The 24,751-nt window shown below is 37.2% G+C and overlaps 1 protein-coding gene across 2 annotated transcripts; it reads right to left on the bottom strand.

The window, feature by feature from the left end:
• Positions 1-309: 309 nt before the first annotated feature.
• On the bottom strand, positions 310-24,530 carry LOC121294322 (endophilin-A3-like). Of its 2 annotated transcripts, none has more exons than XM_041217922.1 (10): positions 24,388-24,530; positions 6,200-6,268; positions 5,984-6,056; positions 5,532-5,675; positions 4,839-4,972; positions 3,981-4,139; positions 3,547-3,650; positions 3,222-3,346; positions 2,791-2,823; positions 310-1,346 (listed from the first exon to the last, which is right to left on the bottom strand). In XM_041217922.1, the coding sequence occupies exons 2-10, from the start codon at positions 6,212-6,214 to the stop codon at positions 1,141-1,143; spliced, it is 993 nt and encodes a 330-aa protein (XP_041073856.1). In that variant the 5' UTR covers positions 6,215-6,268; positions 24,388-24,530; the 3' UTR covers positions 310-1,140. The 2 variants fall into 2 exon arrangements, with proteins under 2 accessions (XP_041073856.1, XP_041073855.1); XM_041217921.1 differs by having other exon boundaries at positions 24,238-24,530.
• Between the last annotated feature and the right edge of the window lie 221 nt (positions 24,531-24,751).

Genomic DNA, 24,751 nt, shown 5'->3' on the forward strand with positions numbered 1-24,751 from the left:
GACTGTTCAATATTTTCTTGTGATTCATTAATAGTTTGTGTGTGTGTGTGTGTGTGTGTGTGTGTGTAATACTATATATATATATATATATATTATATATAGATATATACTATATATATATCTATATTATATATATATTTGGATAACATATTTTATAATATATACCACTGTACTAAAAAAATGTTTACATTTAAGGCCACTTTTCCATCAACTATGCATGTTGGAAAAAGGTATATATACATTAATGGCCTTATTGTGCTGCTACGCATACAATCTTGCTGCTGTGTGATTCTTTATTTTATTCAGGCCATAATCATTAAATAAAAAGAGAATACCCTGAAGAACTAGAGAAAGGGCATTTGGTCCAGCAAGGCTCTTGTGGGAAGATCATTTTTTATGAGGAGGAGAGGGGGGTCAACATTTTAGACCATGGTCTATACAAGTAGACATATACAGTATACATTTTATTTATATAAATGGTCACTTATTCACATAATTACTGTTTCTTTTATTTATTGGACAGACGATAGAAAGTGCAATGGTAAAAAAAAAAAAGAATAATTTGTGTGTAGAAGAGTGTACATTTAGTGCAATATAAAGTGTATACAAAACACCCTGTGAGTGCAAGTGAGGGTTACCCCTATTCAATACAGAACTGGTAATATGCATTACGATTCTTCTCTTGTATCACAATAAGTTATACCATGTAAACATAAATGACCCAATGAGGACAATCATTCATAGAATTACAGTTAGTTAATACTTACAGTTTAAAACGTGTGTTTCAGAAACACTGCAGGCAAACTGTTTCACATTGTAGCAAAAAATGCACTGACGTCAACTGAAAATATCAACCGATTACATACACTATAATTAGAAGACAAAAAAAAACATTTCAGAAAGGTTTCAAGGCAACCAAATGGTACAACAGCATTTGATATAGCCAATAAAAAGTTAAACATGTTCAATACAACTGAAATATGTACAAAATAAATACTCGAGGAATAAGACCTATATAAAGGTATGCCAGTCGACAAATAGCAGGGTTTTCACAGAATGCAACGTTGATGAAATGTCTTTTGAATTCTAGCGCTATGAGATTGTGTCCATAGTTCTGATAGAAATCTTAAACCCTGGCTCTTACTGGGGCAAAGGCACTATAACTTCCACATAGCTGATTGGGAAGAAGCCAGATTCCCCGTGTATCATGCCCTCATACCAGTTTTCATCAATCTGGTTGGTTAAAGTGATGATGTCCCCTTCCTTGAATCCAAGCTCTCCTTCGTTTTCGGGCTCAAAATCATAAAGTGACCGACAGCAAGGCTGGTCCAAGTGAACTGACGATCCTGCAGAAAAATATCAGCATAGGAAGGTTGAGTCTCAAAACCGAATACATTCTCCTGCACCCAATCACTGCTATTGAAAAATACAACCCCCAACCTTTTCTTCTAACACACTGAGAAAGAATAAATTACTTTGAGGGAAGAATCTGAAAAAGTGGATAAAAAAAACAAAAAAAAATGATTATGTCACTAAAGATCTGATCGGTCACTTGGAACTGGACAGAGACAACTAGAAATAGCCTTGTTTTACCACAAGAGGGCACTCTAAGCTACCCTTCATGGAAATAGCCACACCACAACCATCACTTCCCTGTATAAGTCAAATGGGAATGAAATTAAACAACACTTCAGTTCTTGCCTTTTGGAAATCTGTACTACCTCTAATTGCCTAATTCCATGTGTCCCAATGAACTGGAACAAACACCATCCTGGGAATGAAGGGGGTGCTTTTAATTAACAGCTTAAAGAGTAAGTAGCAGGGTTCTGAAAAATATTGCGTAACACGTCCCCATGTGTTGCTACAACTGTACCTGCAATTTTACGTTAACATCCTGGCAACTTTAAAGTCGGTTTCAAAGCTCTTTGCAAAATGTCTGCTGTAGTGCATAACAAAAAACATAACAAGTGCTCTGGCTTTTCTGTTCCGTGCCACGTCATGGATCGTTATTGCCATGTTACCTGTTTGACAATGTAGGCAATGATCCTTACACTATCAGTGCACTAGAACAGACATTTTGAAAGAAACAAACTTTAATGTTATAAGTGTAAAAGGTTGTCAGGATGTTAACAATGAAAAGAAAAATTCCAGTACGTTATTTAACCAGTTGTAGCAACACGTGGGGACGTGGAACGCTAGATTTTTCAGAACCCTGCTACTTACTCTTCAAGTCCATATCTTTTTAAGCTTACAGTCAATTTCAAAACTACTGTTTTTAGTCAGGGATGGTAGACAGCAGTTTAAGCTAACCAAGTGTTTTGTAAACAGCTGTTACAAAACTCAAACTAAACACAGTAGGCTTCAGTGCAGCACTGAGAGAAAAAGAAAGAAAGGTAAGACTAGGCAGAACACTGTATTCATTCATATGACGCATTTATTGTTTTATATTTCAGTGTGCCAATTCTTTATGAATACACAGCGAGGCAGAATAATGCATGCATTGTTATAGTATAAGCTCATGAAATGTGTCATTATAGTAGAATGCTGGACAGGTGCAGACAAACTCTTTGGATCTTAGTAACAAACGAGCCTAGCAATATAGGATAGCATAACAAACAGTTTGCAGAGCCACAGATAGAGAAGAAGATACATTTAGTAGAAAGAAAAATAGGAACTGGTAGAAGCAGGGAGCATTGAAATACATGGGAGCACCTGATCACTCAGCCTGCAGCTTTAAAGCCATGTTAGTAATAATGCTGATAATAATACCAGTTTAGCTGTGATACCTACTTTTTCCATTAACAGTGGGACTGATCTTGACATCTGCAATACATTATAAATACATTAAATTGTAAGCAGTTTGGTTAGAAATGCACTGTTTTTTTGATCTTATGGAACTAACACTATAGTACATTTTGCAATGCATGAAAAACAAATCTGCAGGATTGCTGTGGCTTTAAGGTTATTCTTTCAGCACCCTCAAATGCTTCAACTTTGCAGTTTCGAGAGTTTTTCTGTAGTTATTTGGTGAATGTTTTAATTTAAAATAATTCTACTCTTAACTGTTTCACATTGAAGAATGCATTTTATGGCAGGCACATTTAGTAGAAGTTGTGTAAAATGAAGAGAGCTGAATGCTTCTCAGACTATGAAAGATATGGAAACTATAAAAATGACACTTTGAAGTGGTAACCCAAAATAAACAATGTCAAGGGTAATACCTGAGGATTTGAAAGAAGAGCTTTCTGACAAGCCATTGTGTTGCTGGTTATCAATCGTTTCCAAGCTTGTCATGATAGACTTTGGCTTGAACTCCTGTTTAGGGCGATTACTGGCTGCCGTTATTCTGCGAAACAAGACAAGCATGATAAAGCACACAGAAGAACACAGTAAAAAAAAAAAAAAAAAAAAAAAAATATATATATATATATATATGTACAAAATAACACTGTCGTTTTCTTATCCTAGTATGCATATACAATTTAAAAGTAACCTTGTCTATCATGCATGGATAAAGATATTACTGTAGCATATTGGTGCTCTTACCTGCTTTGTAATTTACTGTTAAGTTCTTCCAAAATCTCTGAAGACTGTTTATGATAGTCTAGTGCTGCCTCAATTAAAGCTGCCAACTGACTCACCTGCTCTACCTGAGTGGAAACAAACCATGTCAGCATCGTGCTTTAACATTTTTTAAATTATCAGGACAAGACAAATGAGATGCACACTCAGGTACCACTGCTAGAATAAACTGGTTTTGGAACATGAAAGTGACGGATGCAGGTTTTTTACAGGGTTCTGTAGCTGTACGAATATGACAAATAACACATTACAATTCGCTTATTATGATTACACTGTCACACTCATAAGAGTCTTATTGCTTTTTATAAAACTTCCGTAAACAAATGTGTGAAGTCACCTTGATGTCTTTGGCATGTTATATATGACAGTTCAGAACTTTACTCTTTTTGAACACTTACGTCGTTTTCTAAAAAGTTGAACATACTTCTTTCAGCCAGCTCTTTGGACTCTTCGAATTTTTCTACAGCTTGCTTGATGTCTTCGTCTGGTATCTTACCCTGACGTTTCTTTTTGTAATCATAATCTAACCGTCGACCTTCAAGCTTTTTTAAGTGGTGCTTCAAAACAATATGAAAGATGAAAGTTGAAATGGTACTGTATAATACACACTTATACACACTGCCATAGCAATGAGTTGATTGGTTCCAGAACAAAATATAAAAACTGCCAATTTATATTCAAGTGTTATTATTCAGAAACACAGGCTGTACGGATACAGTATGTGAACTGCAGCATCCATGGATTAAGGAAATCAACTCTCGAGAACCACATGTCATCAGATCAACCTGTATCTCAGGACCAAATTCAAATCACTTTATAGCTCCACTGGAAATATTAACTCATGCATTAAAGGCAACAAATGTGGTGAACTACACTGATACTGATGTGATCCCAGGCCATGTGCTAATTCTGAACTACTGATACTGATGTGATCCCAGGCCATGTGATAATTCTGAACTACTGATACTGATGTGATCCCAGGCCATGTGCTAATTCTGAACTACTGATACTGATGTGATCCCAGGCCATGTGCTAATTCTGAACTACTGATACTGATGTGATCCCAGGCCATGTGCTAATTCTGAACTATTGATACTGATGTGATCCCAGGCCATGTGATAATTCTGTCAATCTATTTTCAGTCCATGTTGCACTGTGTTTCTTAGTAGAACAGAATGTCAAGTTACATCTAACTAGGTTGATTTTAAGCAACTTATGCGAGCAGGCAAAATTAATTTACAGGTGGGAAATCTTACCACAATCTCCTTTAAGTCTTTTTCTTGTAGTGTTTGTAGTGGATCAATAAAGTTCTGTTTAACACTGATATCCAGGGAATCTTTTACCTCAGCCATTTGTTTCATAGCTTCGCCGATATCGACCAAACCATTTCCTAGAAAGATTTCAATACAGAGTTTTGAAATAGCTCTTGAAAGACAGGCAACTTCAGTCAACTGAGAAATCGAACATGTTACATTCAGATATTGACTAACCTGTTCTTAGAATCGTGTAAAAGGAAGTAGCTGCCTAAACAGACAAAGGTGCATTCCCATGTCTGTCCACTAAGGGTCAGTATTGTTCCATAAAACATGTGTTGACTGATGAGAAGGATGATAAGCCTCAACCTCTTATTATAAAGCTGATGGAGTGTATAGACATTGTAGGTTACAATTGCCACATCTTCAATTTCAATCTATTACAAAATACATTTGTATTTTTTTATTTGTGTTGAGATTGCTAAAGATTTCGAATCACTTTTTGAGTGCTCATGTCTACAGTACTTCACTTGCTGTCAGTTTCACCTTTATGAGTTACAGTATTAGCACAAAGTAAACTACATGTAAATCTCCTGACTTCCACAAGGTATAAAACAATTAGCTTTACAAACCCAAAATGCATTAAATTCTCTCAGTTTAAACACAGTCTTGGACGCACTGCACTGACAGGCTCACCAAAGTTGGACTCCTCTCCCAGCTCCCTTCCATATCGCAGCATGCAGTCTCCCAGCAGGCCTTCTGTCTGGGGGTAACCCGTCGTTTTGACCTGGCCTCTGATTTTGGACACTGTGTTCAGCATACCAAGCTTGGCTCTGTATGCTGCGACACCGTTGAAATTCATGAGGAAGAAAACAGGCACTCTTAATTGATAACTTTTGTCAAAACTCTTGCCTAGGAAGGCAGTTAATTAGCCCAGCAAGCAATTCTTTTAATGGTGTGTGACTCTACAATTAGTCTTGTATTACTTACAAACACAGTGTACGAAGCAGCAGAGTTGCAAATGATATGCAAGCAGGCATCACGCTAATGAGAGCAGCACTTTACCTTGCATGCAGTCAATACAAAAGAGCCGAACAAAAGGGAACTATTGAAGTGAAACTTTTATTTTCTTAAACCTAAAAAAGTACCTGGATTTGGTTGAAGGTATTCTGTGGTTTTAGACACAAGCTCAAAGACGGATTTGTTTGTGACATCGATTTTCTGGAATACAAAAAGTCAAGCATCATTCATTATTTTGTGCGTAACTTTATACGTCTAAAAATGAAAGCGTTCCTGATGGACGACGCCATCTACTGTATGGAACGGAAACACATTTTGCATTCCGCTACAGTAAAAGTGCTTACCCTTTCCATTTCCATGAAGTCTTCATCTAGTTTTGTTCCTTCGGCTCCACTTATCTTTTCACTTAATAACTGTAACATAAAGCAATGATTTCAGTTTGGTAATTCCAAACAAGCCTGTGCTGTACTGTACTCCTTATCTACAGGCAAACAAACTGGATCCCACAATGCACATACTCTAAGGAGTCAGATATATTACCATAAATGCATCTGTCTAACATCATCGTTTATACAAGACTTGGCTTGGAGGGTTAGAAGTAATATCATGCACTATCCAAATCCAAACAAGGTTAACGTGATCATCTTTCTAATGAATAGGCTGTCACTGAGTTACTTCACAAAAGGATATTTGAGGCCAGGCAAAGCCTTTGAGCCCATGATGCCAGTATCACATTACTAATGTAACCTGGGACTGAGTTGTTTGAAACTACTCTGGTATTGAGAGACTAGACCTTGTATTTTATTCTCCTTTTCTGACTACAGTTTTTATATGATTTAATGTACAAATGTAATCCCACATGTAGTAAGCATGACCACACGAGAATGTATGTGTTACAGTATTGTTCAGGTGTGACTTCATTCACTATTAATTCAAATAGTTTAGAAGAATATGGCATGACTTCAACAAAGCTTATTCTTACATCTGAACAGACACTTTGCAACAGAGAATAATACACAGGTTACTTTTTACTATACCACAATGCCAATTACAAGCTGAACAAGATGTAAAAATGTTAAAGATAGCTGAACCTGCCGCATGATGCCAGCATAAAACAGTTACCAGACACAATATGAAATGTTAATTTATTTATTTATAGCACTCACAGAAAAGTGTGGTTTCCCTTTTTTTTTTACCAGCTGTATTACAATAACTTCAAAATGCTCGACCAGAAATCTACTACAATACACCCCGAGCAATAACATTCACCCCACAGTATTGTACAATCAAAAACGAGACAGTAAAATAATGAAATACCTGTAACAGTGTTTGTATATTCTTTAGATAACGCTGTGAAGACACCGCTGTATAAATCGTCATCACTGTGAACTCTGAGAAGCCCTTGTCACCACATGCCAAAGCTTCCAGCTGATGTTTCTAATTATATCATATTGAAACCTACATATGAGAGCAAGATCCTTTGCAATGAAGTAGCACCACTTGCTTTCCATTGCAAGCATTTCACACTGTCCCTGTAAATAGGTTTTGCCATTCATAGTCAATCAGCTCCTTGAATAACATTCCCCATTCCCCAACTAATCCTTGGCTCACTTTTGCCATTTTCTGTATTTCTCTGAAGGTACAATTAATCAAAAACAAGTGCTGAAAGAATGTGTTTCATCACTACAGACTACAGCGTGAATATCTTAACAGAGTACATTCTGAAGGTAAAATATTTATTTATTTTATCATGGGTTAAAATGAACTCGGGAGCCCTTGTAGTGGCTAATGGGTTGGTTCAGTGGGTTGTCTGGTAGAAACCTGTTTTACTATGGGCTTGATTTATTTATGAAAAGGTGTTGTTTTTTAATGCAATGGTGTATCCAGGATGTGTCCTCCTATTTCAAATATGACTGACAGCTTGATTCAATTAGCTTGACTCAGATACTTTATGTTTTGCTCAAGACATAGTGCTATCCTTGTACAAATGTATCATAAGAACATAAGAACAGAAGAAAGTTTACAGACGAGAGAAGGCCATTCGGCCCATCATGCTAATTTGGTTGTTAGTAGCTTATTGATCCCAGAATCTCATCAAGCAGCTTCTTAAAGGATCCCAGGTGTTCGGCTTTAACAACATTACTGGGGAGTTGGTTCCACACCTTCACAATTCTCTGTGTAAAAAAGTGCCTCCTATTTTCTGTTCTGAATGCCCCTTTGTCTAATCTCCATTTGTGACCCCTGGTCCTTGTTTCCTTTTTCAGGTTGAAAAAGTCCCTTGAGTTGTCATTGTCAAAACCTTTTAGAATTTTGAATCAGTGTAAACTTGATTCTAGCTGACATTTAAGAGCCTTTACTTGTATGCAAAGCTGTTCCAGATCTATGCAACTAAACACGCATCTCTGTAATTAATGTACAGTAAAAAAATAATAAAATACAATAAATACATTTTTTATATAGCGTCCTTTACATCCTGGCATCCCAGAGCACCGTACAAAATTAGACACAAAACAAGAGAGCTCATATGTACAATACACTCCATCTACCACCAATTATACAAAAGCACATTAAAAAAAGTATGTTTCTAATTTACACTTAAAACAATCCAATGTTTCAATCTGCCTAATGTCAACTGAAACTGAGTTCCACAAATGAGGAGCACAACAGTAAAAAGCACTCACTCCATCTGATTTTAGACAATTTTTTGGAACAACTAGAACAAACAGAAATATACAGAGTTAGTAGTGGGTTTGGGTAAGGGTTAGAGTTAGGATTAGGATGAGGGTTAGGGTTAGGATTAGGATTAGGATTAGGATTAGGGTTAGGGTTAGAGTTAGGGTTAGGATTAGGATTAGGATTAGAGTTAGGGTTAGGATTAGAGTCAGGATTAGGGTTAGGTAACTCACTGGTAGCCAGTGTAAGGAGCGCTGTGTACTATAATTGTACAACATGCAAGCTATAATGTTATGAAAGAAATACGGCATGATTAGAGGTTGTGTAAAAAAAAAAAAACTAAAGTCTCATCATGCTTGTTGTATTGGGTTGTGCAGTTTTAAAGTGAACAGCACTTACAATGTCCAGTCCATGCCCTGTCACATTATTAACAAGCCACAGAAGACACCAACACTATTTTACCCTTCTGTAGGAAAGATTCAGGCCTTCTTAGAATATGAAATGGCATTGCTGTATATATCATTTACATCCTGGAAAGTAGAGCATAGGACACCATGGGATACAACATGATGGCAGCATTGAACAATAGTATTTTGCTTCATGTTCACTGCTGTGATGCAAAGTTTTTGGTTTACTTAATAAGTAGATGCCTTATATGAAATTGTAATTATTCTTGACTACTGTGTTCCTGCACACTGCTGTTGACTGATGTCTCAGAGTCATCTATTGAACACACAGGAAGGAAACTGGAACTGGAATGCCTGTTAAGGAAGCAGAAATCTTGTTGCAAAGGAAACAAAGCTTTCAGATGTGGTTGCTGTGTTTGTGACGCATGTCAAACAGCTTTATTCAATGAATTACCAAGGGCTCACTCCAGAACTGTACAGTAACAGAGGTGATTATTGGGCCTTTGGGTTTGAGAATGCATCTTACTTACATTGTAAATATAACATAAAAGAATACAGCTGTTGGAGACAGATATTTCAGATCCACAACAGTGGTATTTTACTAAAAATGCTCATTTGTTTTCATTTATTTGCAAAAGGCTGTCACTTGACCATGGTGACAATAGAGACAATAATGTAATTGTTTGGTTGGAGTTTAAGTTGATGAATTGTAATAAATCGGAACCGCTATTTGTATTTAGTGTTACTGGGGTGATAAATGATCATGATTAATAACAGTTATGGCAGAAAAGACACTAGCCAAAATTGATTTTGTTATTTCTTTGTTATTATTATTATTATTATTATTATTATTATTATTATTATTATTAGTAGTAGTAGTAGTAGTATTATTATTATTATTATTATTATTATTATTATTATTTATTATTATTACAGTAATAAAACAACCATTTCTTTTTGTCAAATTTGAATTTAAAATGCTGGTTTCTAAATGTCTTCCTTCACTGTGCAGATTCCATTTCCATCCTGGTTTAGACGCGCTTGAAGATTGTCATAGTGATACAGTGATACTGAGAGATGTGTGTCTGCACGGCTGTTTGCTTCATCATTTATAGAGATGCAGGCTACAGCATGTTATCGCAAGAGACTTTTATTGGGGACATTTAAAAATATATTAAAGACAAATCCAATGCAATTGTAAAACAATGAAACTGCGTTGTGCACAGCATCGGGTGTCAGATAAAATGATAAGAGTAGTATTTTGCATTGCTTAGTAGCAGCTTGCAAACATACCCTACAATTTACACTGGGCTCAAAAATGCATTAAACACCAGGACTAAGTGCCTAATTTATTGCATGTTATTTATAACTGCTTTTCAACTCCAACCCACATTTGCTCTGAATAGCTGTGTGGAGTTTGAACATAATTCACTGTCTATGGTAACTCTTTTCCATTCCAACACTGAAAAAAGAAAAAATCTGATATTTAGCGACCATCCATAATCGTTTTTCGGAGGCTACACCGCTTTCCCGTTAGTCTGAAAACAAAGCTTGCAGAATTTCCTTGCTTGCACTGAGGCCAATTGTTGGTAATCCCTTGTCTTTCATAAAAACAAATACCTTTAACATATCATTAAAATATCATTCTAATTCCAACACATGTACAAAAAGAAATAAATGGGTTCTTCTCCCCACTGAGTCACCAACACTACACACAAATACACAAGAAGCCAAGCTCTGCTTAGCTTCCAAGATGTGAGATGTAATGTTTTGGCTACAGACCCAAAAATGAACTTCATTATGTTCACTGTGAGAAATACTTGAAATTAATCTCCTCCTAGTGGGTGACCAGTTAATAGCACTGATATCAGCAGCATTAAGTCATGTACTCGGCTCTCGATGGCAGAGCTTGCTCTTCAGTTGAATGGTAAAACGTTTGTGTTCAAACCATACGGCTGGCGGTTCACGTCCTGCCCTTGCCTTTCCATTCAATTCAATGGCCCGAGCTGTCAATTCATTACAACATGTAATACTTCATGAACAAAGTGCGAGCATTTCGGCAAAAAGGTACTGTTCAACCTTTTGAAAATGTGCTCTGGTATAAGCACAGCAAAGTGTGATACTGTGCATTACAACCCAGCAGGAACACTACTGTAAGGTTATTCAGGTTAACATGATTAGAAACCCACTACTTACTGTAGGAACATCACAGTGAATATGGTTGTTAACAGGAATAGAAATGGGTCATGTCAAATGTCTTTCTAAATAAAAACAAATACAATTTCTTCAGCTACCCCGCAATTCCAACCTGTCACAATTATATCTAATTAGGATCAACGCAACGCCTAATATGACTTTGACAGCTTTGCAATCAGAGTTTTGACCAGTCTTGCTGTGCAACTTGTATACTCATTTGGCTCTTGTAATAATGCACCTGGTGACTCCAATGTCAGTTCTGTCTAGCTCTTCTCCACGTTTCCAGTCTTGGTTTGACATTTAGGGCCGTGGTGATCAGAAGGTTTCTAGTTATTACGAAGATTATGAACACATGCCAAGCCTCATACTCCAGCAATCAACATGCTTTTTTGCCTGTCGTTGAAAAGCTCTGATACGCTATCGCCATTAATCGACAATTCAATAGGCTTGTCTGTGTCTCTCAGAAATCTCACTTGGAGTCTGCCCCTGTGCCTGGCACACTGAAAGAAACAATCCACTGGACCACTTTCTGCTAAATAAAAAAGAAAAAAAAAACTAAAAGCAGAAGAAATAAAAAGGCCTCTTTGTTATAGGACTATATTTTATATAACAAAATAAAATGAGGCCATTACATCACAGTTTATTCCATTTACTACCTAAAAAAACACACACAAAAACACAATTGCCTTAAAACAAAAGTAAATCCAACAGTTTTAGCACCAGTGTCAACTGCAAACACAATTAAAAGCCTCATCAAACACGCATTGTTACAATCAAATAAATAAATAAACAGTAAAACCTAATCACAAAGCTACTATAGAAAATAACAGCAGTAACCTCACATAGGAACCGCTAACAATCACAATATTTAACTGTTTGATACTCAGTATAGTAAATAAGTTCAAAACAACAATACAACCTCAGGTACTGTGTCCGGTTGCTTTACAGTTCAACACAGTAGTTAGCACGCCACAGAGCTGTATACCATTATTATCACATGTAACCCAGCAGGTCTACCCAGCAGCAGACCTTTTCTTTAGTGATTTTTTTTTTTTTCAGACAGAATCTTCTGCTTCACCCCAAGCTATGTGGTATGAACAGGAAAACACTCGCTGTGCAGAGATTGAGAAAAACAAGTCACAGAGTAGTAATGAGCCTCTGGTTTTGTCCCCAAATGTCATTCAGTAAATTAATTTTACTGAATTATCTCCCACTTAACTCAAACATGCCTTATCCTGCCTAATACTGTAGCAGTAATTACTGTAGTTAACAATTCACTCTTCTGTTCATGTGAATCAAAAAAATCCTTGCAACCTTTACACCATATACTGTACACCACATATTTGACTACCTCTGGGCAATGTACACTGTCTTTCAACCCACTTTTGCTGCATGCAAGAAGCAATATTTAATCCATTAAAACACTTAATACAGTCGTTCAAGTTCGCGCTACGGTATTACAGTTTGAACATTGATTATATCAGTGCAGAACTGAATGTGAGTCAATGTATCAGAATCACACCCAACTGACATCAATGTGAGAATCAGAACACCCCCTGTGCATTACTAAGATGCCTTTCCTGTCTGTCGGGCTCAGGGTCTGTCTTCTCACAGCAATACATATATGCAACGTCTTCTTTTTGTTGATCTTGTCTTTTGGTCAGTTTATGGAATGCCTAGTGTTTTCATAATTCCAGTAGGAACCTGTGGCAGGATGAAAGCCCTGCAAATGTAAAGCACGCGTGGGGGAATTAAGGTTGGCAGGTGTGGGGATAAGTCTATCCCCACCAACAATCATGTGTGGGCATTCCCCAAACTGAGTGGTAATTTGAGAATGGTCACATGTATAAGAAGGGGAGAAATCCATTGTTTGGTGAAGGGAGTTTGGGTGTGTGCTCACTGTGCGTGCTGTTCAGTGAAGGTGATTGCCCAGCCTGATTTGTTTGTTTTGTTTGTTTTGGCCGTTGTGCCTTTTTCTTTTCATTTGTGTCAATAAACGTGCGCATGCGCACTTAAACTGCAGCTTCTTGACTCTGAGTCTCCTTCCTGCCATTCACCAGCCTTGGCCGTGCCATTTTTCTTTTCACAGTACCATATAAAGAAATGAATGCAGATTCTTACAAGTATACAGTATTATAACAAAATGTTATTTCTTACATACTCACCTGCACCCACCTACAGTACCAGCCAAAAATCATTCATTAAAGATTCCTCTACAGGACAGTAAAAGCTGTTCCCTTCTTTTGGAAGCAAAGCCTGTTGTATTAAACCCCCCAACCCCCGGATTTCTCTTTAACTGCTTTGTTTCTGAGTACGTGGCGCTGTGCAGTGCTGTTAAACGAGATAATGCCTGGGCATGTTTATGGAAAGAGAACCTCAGTACACTGATTTGAGAAAACAGTCAGAGGCCTACATCTTAACAGAAGTGTCATTCATGTGCAAGCAATGTCCCTGGTTTGATGTGTCGTTGCGACAGAAACGTGAAGCTGTGGTCAGGAGGTAAGCCTTGCACATATCCAGACACGAAGCAGCAGTAGCCCAGCAGCAAAGAATTCTGCCTGGGACTGATCTAAGCAGACAGATGAGAAAATCTGTTTGGCACTGATTGACTTTTTATCTTAAAAACGTTAAAGGCAATACACCAGCTAGTTTATACTGTAGTAAAAAGACACCAAGAGAAAAATGTTTTTATAGCTACTAGCCACATGTGTTGCATCAAGCCACAGAAACCTCAATGGTTACTGCAGATCTCTGTGTGAAGCTACTGAGTGACAGGAAATGACAAAAAGTGAAATACTATCCCGCAGCAACGCTGTTATAAAGGAAGTGAGTGAAAGAGAAGCTAGTTTAGTTACTTACTGACTTGGAGAAAATGCTAAGGCAAACTTTAAACGTGTGTCTTTGTGAACGAAAACAAAGCACCCCCCTGTGTCACATCCAAATGCATGGGGTGGTGGTTGGTGGGGGGGGGTAAGTTTGAACTAACTAGCTCTGCACACAAGTAAAGATCACCTACACTATTACAAACTGTTACTCTTGTTTCACACAGTAGAATGGAAGGAATGGATGCAGCAGGGTGGTTTGTAGGCTAATCATGCATTCCTTCAGAGTAGAACGCAGGCTGTTGCAGAAGATTGCTGTCTTCATATTAGCTTCAATTACTGGTAAATAATCCAGCTTTCAGGAAAACCGCATTGGGCTTTCAATTTCAATACAGATCCATAACATGGGATGATCAGTCAAGTGGAAAGCAACTCTCTAACCGGACTGAAATAATGCATTGTATGTGAGAGCATGCTTTTTGAGTTATTATCATTTATTTTTTAACTTATAGCCTAATGCGCCAGATCAAGAATGAGCGGATGGGTTCTGTTTAGCAAATTCAAATAATTGTATTGAAAACAGTGGCTGGTTGCAGGCATAGTAAGGTCTTTACTATTCTAGAAGTAATGTTCCAGCCCCTCGTCCAACTCTGGTTTACCGCTTTGGGCTAACAGACTGAAAGACAAGAGCTATTATCTTTCATTCGAAACTAAATGAACTCTCTGTGTCATTGTGCTTTAAAAGTGTCATAGAACTTCAATACATAGGCCATGCCCTGGGTGAAATTTGAATTAGGTTGGAATTCAGAATTCAATTTAAAAATGTGACTTGCTATTCTGACCTTTTGCTGCTGCATATTACTGCAGGGTTTTTATTTTTATTTGTATTGTGCAGTATAGATGTATCACATGTCAGTTAATGTAATACACAAATCACTGAAACAGGTTTTATTGATCATTTTTCTCTGCCACACAGTTTATTAATTTAACAACAAATGAAATCCACACAAACTGCATCAATTTCTAGGCTATATTGTGCTCTATGAATCAGTGTTTCAGCAACAGTTGTTTTTTCTTATCTTACATAACCATAGAATTACATAAATGGGTATGTTTTAAATGCATATTACTGCATGATGAACCTTGTTTGTAAATGTGCTTTTCTGCCACAGCCTATACATGTAATCGTGCAATACAGTATGTCTAATGTCTTGGTAGAAAATTGAGACAGTGAATTCACAAGGTTATCACTAGATAAAGGACTAATCACAAATCTATTCTATCACATCTTAAATGCAGCTTATTCCCCAGCACAAAATTAGCATCAATACATTGAGCCTAGTGCACTTATAATGTCACTTGCAATTAGACTACAACACATTATATCAAGCTATGTAACAGCAGTATCCACTGCTTTGTGAAAATGGCTTCTGTCAGTCAGTAGAGGTTCTCATTTTACAGTTTTCAGGCTCTCTGTGGTTAGGCCGTATCATATAGACACTGTACCACAGAGCTCAATGCTAGTAATCACATGACTGTTTCAATGTGTGTGAGCTGTGAGTGAACTCACTACATGGTTTGCTCTGGTCCCCCTCAGAGCAGTTTTATAAATGTTTAATACAGACCTTTTTTTTATATGCTATGAAGAGTATATATGAAAACACTAAATCTAAACACTCTTTCCTACTTCATACCCTACAGACATGTCATCGGTGAACATTGTGTGCCTTGCCTTCCAAGGAGCTTCAGTTATTTTCACAGCCAGAAAGGATATTCCCATGGGAGTGGCATATTTTGACGTGACTCTCTGTTTAAACTGAGTCAGTTGCCTTAAACAGATTTCATTGTGTTAACTGGCCCCAGGTCAGTGGTACTCTAGCTATTTAAGTGTTTTTTTATTTCGAAAATAAAGGCCACCCCAATGACAGTACCTGGCCCCTCTAAATGACAGTGGTGTAGCATTTTTTCTGAACTTACTTGCATTTCAGTTAGTCTCGTAATCTGTACAGTTATTTGTTTTTTGTACATTTTATAAACGCTATCTATACAATATGTAAATATGGACTTTAGCAAACCCTTTCATAGCCCAGGATTATAAAGTGCAGGTTTTTTGTGTACTATACTGGTACAGTACTTAAAACACTCAATTTACTGTGATAGTCCAGGGCTTACAAGAGGTATCTCAAGTGTCTACACAGGGGTACTTGATCCAACTTTCCCGATTCTGAAGGGTATGAGCCTTCTTCTTTGTGTATTTTGGGGAACTGTAGAAAGATAACAGTTCTGTTATTAGGCCTATCTGTTAGTACCTCAATTCAGGAAAGCTGTTCACATTGCGTCTGAATTACCTGTGTTATTTTAATTTGGCTTTCATTCTGAAAAAAATAAATAAAAAAAGTCCTGGTAATTAGCTTACATCACTTTGGATCTGAAGTCTGAGGTCACAGTTGAAAAATCAACGGATAGTACAACTGGCCTTTACCTCTGAGATGTGGTTACTGTGTGGTGAGGGGAGAGTTCTGGTTGTCTTGGTTTTTGCACTGGCACACATACAAATAAATACAAATAACACCATAAAAACAGCAATGTACTGTGAAGGCTGCCATGTTATCATAATGTGGAAACTGAACCTTGTCATGGTCATTTCCTTGCTGTGAAACATGCTTTCACAAGCTACACTTCAGCACATGAAAACCACTTTTTAAAATGTGATGTTAAATGACTATGGTTATTGTATTAGCATCCTTAATTATGCTGTTATTGGATCAGGTGGACATTCTGGCATGAGGAATAGAGTATTTCGAATTGCCTCGGTGATGTGCTGAATGTTTTTTCGATAGAGCTTTTCTCTGTACATTAATGATTTGCATTTTTCCAGCCCTACGGCTCATTGCTGACAGAGTTCATTGAAACGGCATGATCAGTTTGCAGTTTAGATAGCCTGAGTCCTTCCTTTAGTACATTTTTACTTTGTCTATAACATTTACATTATGTTGTTGGAAGTCTAGTGGCTTTTATAGTTTCTGACAACTTAATTAGTTTAACTTTGCTGTACTCAAAATTCTGCTGAAATATTACAGTTGTGCAACAGCACATTAATAAATGTCGTCATCAGCAGAATCTCATCCCACATTGCACTTCCTGTCACGACCTACCCAAACTGCAGACAGGACAACAGGATAACCGTACCAGTGTCAAGGGCAGTCTACAGTACAGTATGTGCAAAAACAGGGCAGTCATTCAATTTCAATCATAACAAAGTTACAGTATCACTAGGCAGTGTTAAAACAGTGATGAAACCGACCAAAAGTTTATCGATAGAGAGTCATTGATTGCTGTGTAAATATGCTCATTTTGACAACCATCAAATAGAATCCTTCAAGCAAACAACAATTAGCAGTAGGTCACTGCTCTGAAGGTATGTTTAGGGAATGTACATGTTTATTCAGATGCTGCAATACAGTTGATAAACTATGAAACTGAAGAGACACAATGCTTGCACTGGTAGTGGATTACAGGTTCAGCAAAAGCTGTGTGACAGATGAATTATGATACACTTTTATAATTCTATGTCAATTAATTTCCATTTTTCAGATTCATCTTACAGTAATTTTGAGGGATAGCACTGTTGTATCTTTTGCTACAGACCCTTATAAAAGTTTGCACAGTCATTCTGCAGTTTTCACATACGTTTCCTATAATTTACTATGCATTTACCATAGTTTACCATGGTTTTTTTGTTAATATGCTTTATCATTCATCGGGTGTTTATAATTTTTACCTTTGCTTTACCATTCTGCTATGCTTTCACTATGTTGAACTTTTACAATGGGGGCTTTGCGCAAGGTAGCAGTGTAGATTAAAAGATAAATTGCACTGGCCTTTACATTTACCAGACCTGAATAAGAACATAAGAACATAAGAAAGTTTACAAACGAGAGGAGGCCATTCGGCCCATCTTGCTCGTTCGGTTGTTAGTAGCTTACTGATCCCAGAATCTCATCAAGCAGCTTCTTGAAGGATCCCAGGGTGTCAGCTTCAACAACATTACTGAGGAGTTGATTCCAGACCCTCACAATTCTCTGTGTAAAAAAGTGCCTCCTATTTTCTGTTCTGAATGCCCCTTTGTCTAAACTCCATTTGTGACCTCTGGTCCTTGTTTCTTTTTTCAGGCTGAAAAAGTCCCTTGGGTCGACACTGTCAATACCTTTTAGAATAAAAGGCTTTGGGTCGACATCACAGAGAGCAGGCTGTGATTGCAAACCATAAATAGATCAAAGTGAATATATGATTCCAAGCTAAAAAAAAAAAAAAAAAAAAAAAAAACTAAAACCTTTCCACACTGCAATTATCGCCGTGATGAACACACATAACACACACTGTGCTATGACTGATGTATGCTCACTTCACTATTTTATTCTTCTAGGGATCAAACCGTTATACTAGCGTGTTAGGCATCAGAACAAAATGAAAAAACAAAAGTACAAAGCATCGACCACTCTAAAAAAAATTCTTCACAGTGATGACTGCTCTGTACTTTGAACTGTAAACAAAGTGTTGGACCCCACTAGTTTAATCCGCTGACATGGATGAAGAAAACATGGCTTCCTGTGGAAGTTCCTTACATGTAAGAAGCAGATTCTAAACATGACACTTTTCAAACACAACGTACATTGTGTGCAGAGGAGAAAAGCTTGGATCTAATGCATTATTAGAAAAAAATTCAGCACCATCAGCTGCCAGTTCTGGCAGGCTCTAATAGACGGTAGATGACATAGATTGCCAAATAATACACAGAGCAGTCTTCAATCAATCATGAATTAAACACAATGACATTAAGATACACCTGTCTAGTTCCTTTAGTTTTACTCATAGTGGATTTTGTGATTGAGTGTTAAAAGTTAAAGACGAGTTGCATGAGCGCACAGAAAGTTCCAATCAGCAGAGATACTTTCTGAAATGCATACATTCATGTAAGAAACGGGTTTGCATGCTTCAAAGGGGATCATCTAAAGGTTTATGCAATTTCGGCAACCCTTAAAGGCTTCTGTTTGAATTTTGTTCTGTGAATAATGTACCGGACAAACGGGCTTCAGATGAGGTGGATAACCTTGGTGTTTTTATCTGCTTTACATTGCATCCTGTCAAAACAAAACTACTGGCAAACTATTTTCCCGAGGCAATGGAAATAGAGAAAGCTGAAACGTGTCTTCTGTTTCCTGCTTTGCACAACTGGATAAGCAGAAACAAGGGGCAGAGACTGAAAGCAAACACAAGACCATTCAAGGCAGACAATGACAGCACTGAGGCCTGCACTAAATACTATCTACAGTAATGTTGTTATTCTTTTATTATCTGATCCAAAAGATGCTTTATCACACAATGGTCCACCAAATTCATTATACACTTACTGTACAAATCTAAATGATACAAAGCGTCCTTGGTAACTATGAAAAAGACAGAGAACTACTGAACCATGCAACAAATATATTTATAAATCCATAAAATGCAATACTGTTGTAGCTTACGCAGCCTGGTACATCAGTTGTTCAAAAGATTGCAAACTGTATGTTTCTTCTTCACTTTAAATGCAGTACAGGGTTATATTACTGTACAGATCAAAACTAAACTCTCTAAATAGGCACTTCAATCAACAGCTGAAGTCCCAGACTGAGTCAATCCTGTGCACTGCTCTCCCCTTTCCTTAAACTTGAGTCAGATATACTGTATGCCCGACATGCATTTTTAAGGTCAATCAACATCAAGAAAAAAGTAAATCAACATGACAGTTGTTGACATTTATACAAGATGCACAGCAGTTATTTCCTTTATCTTCAAAAGCTATATATATAGTGTTGCTTTCTGGGTAAAAAAAAAAAAAAAAAACAAGCAGTATGTGTTAGCCAGGAAGTTCAGCATTGTGTGTTTCACAGATAATGACTGTTAGGTGGTACAGTATTAACAAGATGCAATGCGTGATGCTGCAGCTGTCACTGAATAAAAAAATATGCTTTTCATAAACCTGTGTCTGGTTTATATACATTACATTCCAAAGTACTGTAATCTGTTTGGAATAAATATTTTAGTAACACCCCCGTAGTATGTTTAACTTGCTTTAGGCTTGTTGCGAATGTTGTTTTCTCCTGACACTACTAAGGTGTAATTACCCCTCGCATTCAATTGTTGTGCACACGCTTTTATTTAACAGCAATGATATTAAAATAATCCTGTCCGGGGCTAGGGATGGAGCAAAAATATATGTGGCCGGTACAATCATTGTGAGTGTGTGCATCCAGGGTTTTACCTTTGGTCAAGAATAACAATAAACACCTTATTATAATTATTACACTGAATACAATATTACTGAAGTCAGCCATACTAGAACTACAGTATATAAAAGTTATAAAAGTTTTCCGTGAATTTATGGGGGATGATAATGTCTGGGCAGACAAACAGTCTGCAGTTAAGACAAAAGGAGTGCATGTTTTTAAAAAGGCAGTGAGTTGGAGCAGTGACAGTATGGAATATGAACAGCAGTTGTGCTAGTTTCCTTTTGTCTATAACATCCATAGCAAGTGTTTACCATACAATAGCCCTACATTCATATTTCAAAGTTTTAAGCACTTCAGTGATTATTTGCAAGCCCAAAGGTGCATTTTACAATATCTAATGTGCACGTAAAGAAGAATAAAACAGGTCATACAACTTTTATAAAGACAACCTGGATCGAATAACAGATCAAGTATGACTCTATTTCTTTTGGATCCTGTATGCATCATTAAAACTGAATGCACTAAATATAATATGATGAGGTAAAGCTTGGCTCAAGATAATGATGAAAACAGTCTCATGATTAGTTTTAACATGTAGGCTGTTATTTCAGTTCCAGATGTACAACTTCTCATAACTAAACTCTTGTCATTGGACACAATAAACACGCTGTGGTTATTCTGCATTTATCCCAGGCTCCAAAACAACATTCAGGCAGTCAAATAGAGGTAAAAACACACTGTACTGACTAGTTTTGTTCGTCCATCTTAGGGAAGGTATGCCATTCTGGATATATCACAAATCATTTTAACTGTTCTGTAAGGTTAAGAAATGAGTGAAGCGTGTTTTGTTTTACATTAATGTTAAATATTCTTCAGTATTCCATAGAAAATACAAACGCAGGGAAAGCTATTAGCTGGTGACCTCAAGGATGAACCTTCTGTGGCTGGTGAAGTCAGATGACTGCCTAGTCAAGGTATCTCTTCCATTCACTGCCATTGATAAAAAAAAAAAAAAAAAAAAAAAAAAAAATAAAAAATAAAAACCTGCTCTTAATAAAACCAGGACATAAACAGTGATAAAAACAATGACTCAAAACAGGCACGTCCAAATAGTTCCTAATAAATTATTAAAACGTGAGGGTCAAAACTGTGTATAAAAAAAAAAAAAAAAAAAAAAAGATTAACAAAAAACATTTGTGGTCCTTTTTTTAAATGTATTCCTTTGAAGTTGTGAAATAATATTTTGACAGAGCACAGTAAACAAAAACCAACATACTGCACAGCGTGGTTCCTGCCTGGCCTACAAACCTTTGACCAACTTGTGAAAAGAAATCTCGATGCCAGGTTCAGATCTAAGACAGAGCGGCAGTTCCCCAGTGCTGCATGGCTTATCTTCCATCTTCCTTTTACAAAAAAAAAAACTGTCTCACTTCTTCATTAAATATTAATTGTGCTGCTTTCAGGCTGGTTTGATATCCAGCCCAAGCTGTAATCAAAGTAATTAAAACAGTTCTAATGTGTCAGACAGGTTTAGATGTCACATTCAAACCTTTATGAGAGTAATAGCATGGAGCCTATCTATGCCCCAATAAAAACATACACCTGCCTCACTGGTTACAACAGGTCCTATTTTCAGGACTTCTCAGCACAGTACAATACAACCAATTCCATTAAAACATTACTTATCCAAGCTTATTCAGTAAACTATAACAATTCCCCAACAATTTCACCAGTATCACCTAAACTGCTTTAATACAAACACCTGCTTAGAAAAACTGATGCCATGTCTCTAGATGGGATAGAAGCCAAAGCTGCCAAACCTATTTCCAAAGCTTTTCATTGACATTCTCATTTTACAATTGGTTTCACCTAAAAACCGCAAAACACGAACCAATTAGTTTTGAAAGGTGCTCTAGGGGAATTCCATGGTATTACAGGCAAACTCTATATACATGTCAATGTTCTGATAACTTGTGATAAAGAATGCCCTTGGTAAGTTTCATCACAACTGGGCATGTAGTTCTCCAGAAATAAGCTTAATATAAAACTCTAAAGTGTGATATAAAGACACTTCATGATTTTGTTTTATCTAACCACACTGATAATGGATAATAAATGTATACAGAGAAAAATAGTTATTGTCCAGCAGTTGCTATTTTAGGTAACACACAGATTACAAAAGTACTAGTAATTATAATTAGGTCTCAATTCACTTTGAAATAAACTACTTAAAAAAAAAAACAACGCACCTTTCCGAGAAATTGGGCAATGTCCCGCCTTCCTGATTGGTATCTATCATTGATTCGTTCTGAATACTTTAAACCCGACCCCAACTACTGAGTGGCAGCAAATTCTACATTTCTATTGGAGACTCCACTGCCGAGATTATAAACGAGATTACAATTACAGTAGAAGACGTTCGCATGATTTAAAACTATATTACAGTTAGATGTATAATTGCAAATGGTGGTGAAATGTAATGAAATGCCTAAAAACAACCACAAAAAAAAAAAAAAAAAAAACACAAAAAACACAAGTAACCGAAAACAATAATTTAATTCATTATATAAAAAGCGACAGCCCTGAAAAAAACAACGATTTATATAAAACTCGAAAAAATACAAAATAAGTCCATAATTATAATGCATAAAATGCAATAAATTGTGACAATCCAGTTTAGGATCTTTTCCAGGTTATGACACGAATTTCCTTCTTGTTTCGGCTTGTGGTTTACCATTACCTCTGTAGTGAGCCAGCTGTGCATTGCCAAGGCAACCAAAGCAAAAAAAAGCATTAAGAAAACAAAACGGAAAAGAAGTCCAAAATAAAAACATGACAGCAAGAGAAAAAAAATAATGTACACAAAATAGACATGCAACAAACAAATCAACATGTTAAAAGACGTCATGTAATCTGAAGCAACAAAAAAACACGAGATGTGTGGTGTGCCTCAGATTGATTTAACAGAAAGTAGTATAAATAGAAAGACGCTTCCCGTTGCATTGTTTCAAACAGCACATTCCTGAAGCCACTCATTTTCAGTAAACAAATTACAATAAAAAAATAAATATGAATCGCGGATACTTCAACAGAATCGTCATAGAGGATGTCTGTAAAGTGCATTTCAAAGCACAACGTAAGACTCTGTGGAATAAACATTTATGAATACTGTACTGCACAGAAGGGTTATTATTGATCACGATTCACCAGAAAGCACGTCAGCACAGGGAACGTCGTGATCGTGGAGATCGTGTTGACTCACGCTCACCATTACGTTATAAAATGAGGAAATTATATCTATTATAAATGTCAGTTTCGTTTTATTTATTTATTTATTTTTAACTCCTACGCATAGTCATACAAACTCAACAACAATGCTGCAATGTATAATGGTTTTGCCTTTCCCATGTCATGGCAACATGCAGAAACTGAAATTAGGTACCAGCCTATACCACAATCGTCTTCTGTGTTACTGTAGACGTCCAATGACTTGCCTTGTAACTTTGTTGCACGCATCATTTCAAAAGTTAACAACCGTAAAACCTAATTAAACATACACATTTTTATCAGCAGATTAAGGGGGAAAAAACACTTAGATTGGTTACCAAAGCACTCTGCTGTACTGCTTGGCAATAGCGCTGTCGGTGTTTCTGTGTCGTGGATGCAGTCTTGGCACCAAACAACATGCCAACACACACACACACACACACACCCACACACACACACACACGCACCCACACACACCACACACACACACACACACACACACCACACACCCACACACACACACACACACACACACACACACACACACACACACACACACACACACACACACACACACACACACACACACACACACACACACACACACACACACACACACACACACACACACACACACACACACACACACACACACCACACACACACACACACACACACACACACACACACACCACACGCTGATAGTGATAATTTAACAAGTGACAGAGCTAGAGGCCTCTCCTACCTGACTCGCTTTGTGGAACTGCTTTTTGAACCCGGCCACCGACATCCTTAATAAATCTTAATTCAGCGCTTACTGTACTTGAAACGCCAACGCGAATAGGAAGCAAAACAATACTGGAAAAAAAGAGGAACTGATCTCAGTGGTATGAACCTGATTCAAGTCCGTTGCTTTCCCTGTTTCCTAGCACCCAGCTGGCTGTCACTCTGCACTGTATCAAACGCGTCTGCTGCTGCTGGCGAAAGGCTGAAACGCAGTCTCCGTGAGCGAGCGAGAGACGTCGTCGCTTCTACAATTCTATTGGTGAAAAAGTCCTCCTTATGCAAATGAGGGCTCGCAGAAACCCGAGTGAGACGCCCACGCGAGAGGAAAAGAGGCTGCTGCAAAGAGATGAAGCTTTAGATTAGGAGCAATGACTGTGGAAGCGCACGCATGCGCGGAGAAATGAACCAAAAACACAGGAAAAAAAAACAGAGCAGGTCACTGTCTATTTCCAAACGAACTATTAGAATACTAA

Source organism: Polyodon spathula, chromosome 19 (assembly GCF_017654505.1).
Source record: "Polyodon spathula isolate WHYD16114869_AA chromosome 19, ASM1765450v1, whole genome shotgun sequence".
NCBI classification, from domain to species: Eukaryota; Metazoa; Chordata; class Actinopteri; order Acipenseriformes; family Polyodontidae; genus Polyodon; species Polyodon spathula.